Source organism: Musa acuminata, chromosome BXJ2-8 (assembly GCF_036884655.1).
Source record: "Musa acuminata AAA Group cultivar baxijiao chromosome BXJ2-8, Cavendish_Baxijiao_AAA, whole genome shotgun sequence".
NCBI classification, from domain to species: Eukaryota; Viridiplantae; Streptophyta; class Magnoliopsida; order Zingiberales; family Musaceae; genus Musa; species Musa acuminata.
In genome coordinates, this window is record NC_088345.1 from 17355163 (window position 1) to 17360790 (window position 5628).

Sequence of the window (5628 nt, forward strand, 5' to 3'; positions counted from 1 at the left end):
TGTGCTCTTCCACAGGCGGGAAAAAAGCTTAGTCAATTTTGCTTGCAGCCTTTGACGATCTTCTACATGCGGATGATTTTGATACAGTATATAATAGATCATGCACAAACATGCGGTTCATTATTATACATGAACTTGGATGAAAATTTTCATTTCGCTTTAATCCCTAATAAAATATAAAACAAGTTGTTGGGCATGTAACTTTATCTCATATCTATGAGAAGAGAAGCCACGAACTTCTCATTTTCGCTTTCAAGAAATGAGATATTTTGAGACTGCACAGAAAAAATTTTATTCTCTACAATTCAAACGCACCGTATAAACAACAGAATTTTGACACTGCCAACTTTGTAAGGTTTGTTTCCATATCCCTAAATGAAACTGGAAAATTTATGCACGTCGTGTTGCTATTTATGTTTGCAGATTCAAGTGTTCGGTAGCTCTTATTTAGGATGCAGGACAAGAAAGCTAAACAAAATGTTGGTTTTTCTGAAAGAGCCGACGATTGTTCTTCTACCATTCCAGAGTCTATTGTGGATCCTTCCAGCGAGTTGGAAGATCTATTGGGTCTGCCACCTGACAGCATGTTCGATACCCCCTTGCCAGATTTGGTAGAGACCGATGGGCATGAAGCTGAGAGGCTCAGGATTCGCATATGGAATGACATTATACGACTGAAGCACTTGAAGGAGCATCACAAGTGCAAGATGATCCAGCAAAGCAGTGCATCCTTGCTCGATTACTCGCAAGAACAGTCACGGAGGAAGAAGCTGGCCCGGAACCTGGAGAAGATACTGAATGAGATGCTGGAGTTGGTGGAAGAGGGCCTCGCTCAAGGCTTCATCTACGGCATTGTACCCTACAAAGGAAAGCCTGTCAGTGGAGTATCTAATAACCTTCGTAAATGGTGGAAGGAAACCGTTCGATTCGATCGAAACGGCCCAGCTGCGATCAGCACGTATCAGAGAGACAGCTGCACCCACGTCATAAGCAAGGAGAACACCTCGGAGTTCTCCGTGCCCGATGCACTGCAGGAACTGCAGGACACCACGTTGGGTTCGCTTTTATCCGCCTTGATGCCATACTGTGACCCTCCTCAGCGGAGGTTCCCTCTGGAGAAGGGCATTCCACCACCGTGGTGGCCCAACATGTCGGAGGAGTGGTGGCGGGAGATGGGCGTGCCCAAGGATCCAAGTCCTCCACCCTACAAGAAGCCGCATGACCTGAAGAAAGCATGGAAAGTAAGCGTTTTGATCGCGGTCATCAAGCACTTGATGCCGGACATTGAGAAGATCCAACGGCTCATCGAGAAGTCCAAGGGCCTTCAGGATAAGATTACAGCGAGGGAAGTTGACATACTGAACGCCGTTCTTAGACATGAACTGAAGAAGTATTTCGGGCACCAACATAATTCTCCTCCGCCTCCTCCATCCATGGTGGGGCAAAGCTGCAGGGAGGCTGTGGGGGATGCCTCCACTTCCCGTATCGATGAGCAGCCTATCTCGGAGGCCATGCAGGAGGAATCCATGAATGTGACGCAATACTTAGCCATGGACGTGAACATGTTTACGAGACCGAACCTTACAAGCTATGAACTTGGACCTCAAGATCAATCTCGAGGAAGTATTCACCAAGATAAATTCGGACACATTCATCATTGTGTAGCTTCAGCTTCTCATGGCAATCAGCCACTGGCAAATCCGTATGGTCCCTGTGTGCCTGTCCCGGCTGATAGCCCTGTCCTTCCGAGTGGAGGTATTGAGATGAGACATCAAGGAACTTCCAGTTCTGACATGCATCTCTTTCAGACAAGACTAAATCAGGACCAAGCTCCTCTCCCGGAAGTGATGAAGGTGGAAATAGATCCTCTTTTTTCAAGTTCAGTTCAAGAAGATGAAACGGGGACAAGCATCACCAGAGAACTTGCCAACTTAATGCAACCTCAGATCTTCCCCAGTGATGAGACAGCATCTTTTGAATCCATCTTTGGACATAATTTTGACATCGGTCCTGCTTCTTACTTCTCAACCACGGACCAATCTAGTCGAATACCATATTCATTTCATGAACTGGATGAATATGACTGGTCCAAAGATTTCGGCAACTGATGGTATTGTCATAGCTCCATGAAAACAGCGTCTAAGTTACTTGTATTCCTAATGTTGACAACTGTTGAAATAATGGAATCTTACATACTTGATACTTCTCTTGCAAAAGTACTCGGGTGCCTGTCCTCCTAACAGTCCGATATTTGCTCTAGGGCTACTTGAGTAGTGTTTTCTTTTGTGGAAAGATCTTGTTTATATTCCTTGTCCAAACCAATCCTGCTTGACACACACTCGAAGAACTTACAAGGCCATGTCTATAGAAGAAACAATCATTGTGAATGGTTCATTATTCTTTTCAAGTTTCGAATATAATGTTATTCACCATCAACCCTACCGTCACAAATTTAGCGTTGCATCATTAATCCATGCAACACTTCCTAGACATGCACATACCAAGATTAAGAAGTCTACCTACTAGAATGATAGAAATATTAAAATGTTTTGGTCATCCACACACCTGTGGAAATCGTGGATAAAGAAGATAAACATAATATACAACAAATTCAAAGATCTCATTATTAGTTTAGAAGATTGCAACCTACGGTATACCAATGACTCCTAGTGTAGAAAGGATAATTTATACCCCAAAAACTCCGAATAAATACAAAGCGTTGAAATGATTGATTTTTTAAAACTTAAGAAAAAACATTGTCGCTGGTAAAATTACTCCTTGTGATTTTGTTCACTAAATTTTATAGAGGACTATTTAAACATATATATTTTTTTTAACCACGGAGGTTTATTGCTACCTAAAAACATTACATATGCAAGGGTAAGATCGTTCTCCCACTTGAATCACTTTGACACCTTAGTCTTCTTGTTTGTCTCTTGCAGCTCAATCTTCTTCATATTGCAATGCATCTTCAGGCATCCAACTCATTTTTGACATAAAAATTCACTGCCAATTCATAGTTACCTATTCTATCTCGGTATACACCTGGATGGCTCGCCTTTTAATGGATGTGGATGAAAAGTCGTAGTGCCTTGCATTCATCAATTAGCTTCTTCGAAGTCACTATTAATGTAGACCTCTAAGCTGCTCAAAACCAATCTTTGCATGAATGCTGGAAAACACTTTGATGTGGCTCAAGTTTTCTCTAATTTTTAACCCAAGTGTGTTGCCTCTCCATCATAAATGTAGTTAAGGATAACCCTAGTGCTAATTAATTGAATGAATCTTCATCCCATTGAACTGAGCATGCACATAAATCATAAATCCGCTTGCTATTGGTCGTTACTTATTTTTTGCTTTAACTTCTTCGCTACTTTGATATCATAATGCATTCAACAAACACATCTCACATATGCAAAACCTTTCCAATAGTCCATCATTTCTTAACTTAGCAACACTATTGCGTGTGATTTGTGAATGTGCAATATCAAAGCGGTTAATTGCTACATACATTTTCTCCAAAGAGACCTAATGCAATCGATGGAATTTCCTTCTTGTTATGAATTCTTCCGTTTATTAAAATGAATAGCACTTTTATTTTCCTCCTTAGTTTTCATCTTAATCTCCTCATAGTTAATGTATGACTTGACATCTCCTACGAAGAAAATAGTTGTAGTTAACACTTTAATCTCAAAACCAGGTATCGTCATAAAAAATTATTGCTTCATATTAAAGAGGCAGGTTTCCAGCCTTCATATATCTTATGTCCCACTACAGCTGTGCAATTTGATTTCCTTCACTCTGCAGAATCGTCACAAATGATGTCTAAAGCTACCTCGATACGTGATCAATGAGTGTGGATTACTGATCTATGCATATGGATAATACAAAACTAAAGATCACAACATGGGCTATATATAACTCAAAACAATAATCTTGTTAAAATTAATTCAAATAGTTAAGATTGTTAAGATAAAGTTGGCACTAAGAGGGGGTGAATTAGTGTTTTGGATAAAACCGACGTTGATTCAAAGATTCGTTCGATAAAACTTGTATCCGAAAAAGCATTTAAACTTGAAAATATTTGTAAGTGATTGAGGGCAGTGAGCAAGTAAATCAGTAAGTGATGAGAATCAAAAGCATAAAAGAAATGACACAGAAAGAAAGTATACCGGATTTATAGTGGTTCGATCGTCGTGACCTATATCCACTTCGGATTCCTCCTCCGTTGAGGCCACTGACGTCCATTAACAGTCTTCCTTCAATGGGCGAAGACCAACTACCCTCTTACAATACTTTTCTTTTTCACGGATTTAGGAGATAACCCTTACAAATATCACACATCTCTTAAATGATCACAAAACTAGAAAGGGAGGAGGAGGAGGACACAGCAATTTTACAATCCAAAATCTTAAGATTTTTATTCACACTTTCATTACTCTTTAATGCAGGAAAAAAATTAGATATTTATAGCCACCAATGGCTTTAGAAATGAAGCCAAAATGTGTCTCATCCTAGATTTTCAAGGTATTGGCGGTACCATCACCATTATTGGGTGTTACCACTGCCTAGAGATCGACACTAGGTGGGACCATCGCCCAGACTAGGCGGTACGATCACATGATAGAGCCTCGGAGACTGGGCTTTGGTGGTACCATTGCTTGACAGGGTGGTACCACTGCCTAGTCTGGATTGTACCATCACTCAAACCACCAAAGAGGTTGAGTCTCAAGTGGTACCATTGCCCAGTCTGGACAGTGCCATCGCTTGACGTGGCTCCAAGTAGCTGAATGGGCCATCCAACCAGTCCAATTCAACCTTGTTTTGGGCCTAGTTGGCCCCTAATTGAGTTAGTAGGATTTTTTCTAGAACTAACTCAAATTAAAGTCCTGATAGTTAAGGCTAAAACAATTATGATATAAGTAATCTAAGTTGTTTGGCACATCAATTATTCAATCGAACTCTTAACTTCCACGAACTCTCGACAATCTTCTAGCAAGCTTTCGGCAAACTCCCGACAAACTTCTGGTGAGCTTTCAACGAACTCTCGGTGAACTTCTAGTGAGTTTTCACTGCATCGTCTGATCCTTCGATATATCCTCAATTCATCTAGCCCAATGCCCAATTATTGACTCCGACCCAATATCGATTCTTCTTTAATCCTTTTGTCTTTCTCTCGATCGTAGTTAGTCTTGCATCACTTATCTCAACACATGGATTAGATCATTAATTCACCAATTGATTTTATCATTAAAATCCGAGATTCAAAAATCTCTCTATTTTTTATGATGACAGTCAATTGATGATGGAGTTAACCTTAACTCTCCCTATCTATATGCCATATTGAGATAAGGCAAACTTGAATTCAAAAGAAATATTTTTGAATTTAAGTTAAACTATTTCGATTATAGTGATCAAATATAATATATCATATCAAAATTATGCATCATTATAGCTTCAAATTATCAAAATGTAACATGCACAACATCAAAACATTACAACTCATCACTTTATGCATGATATTAAAAATAAATCAACATTACTTTGGCCATAACATACATGATACTAAAGCATTCATTATTTCATGCATTGCATCATATCAAAGTGTGCAGAACATCATGTATGGTA

At 39.7% G+C, this 5628-nt stretch overlaps 1 protein-coding gene across 1 annotated transcript; it reads left to right on the top strand.

Annotated features, from left to right (window-relative positions):
- The first annotated feature begins 691 nt into the window (after nucleotides 1-691).
- Nucleotides 692-2108, top strand: LOC135620374 (protein ETHYLENE-INSENSITIVE 3-like 1a). Its single transcript, XM_065123304.1, has one exon. The coding sequence runs from the start codon at nucleotides 708-710 to the stop codon at nucleotides 2106-2108; it is 1401 nt and encodes a 466-aa protein (XP_064979376.1). The 5' UTR covers nucleotides 692-707.
- Nucleotides 2109-5628: the final 3520 nt, after the last annotated feature.

Excerpts from the sequence above, each read along its gene's own strand:
- LOC135620374 (XM_065123304.1), top strand. The coding sequence starts at position 708 with ATGATCCAGCAAAGCAGTGCATCCTTGCTCGATTACTCGCAAGAACAG.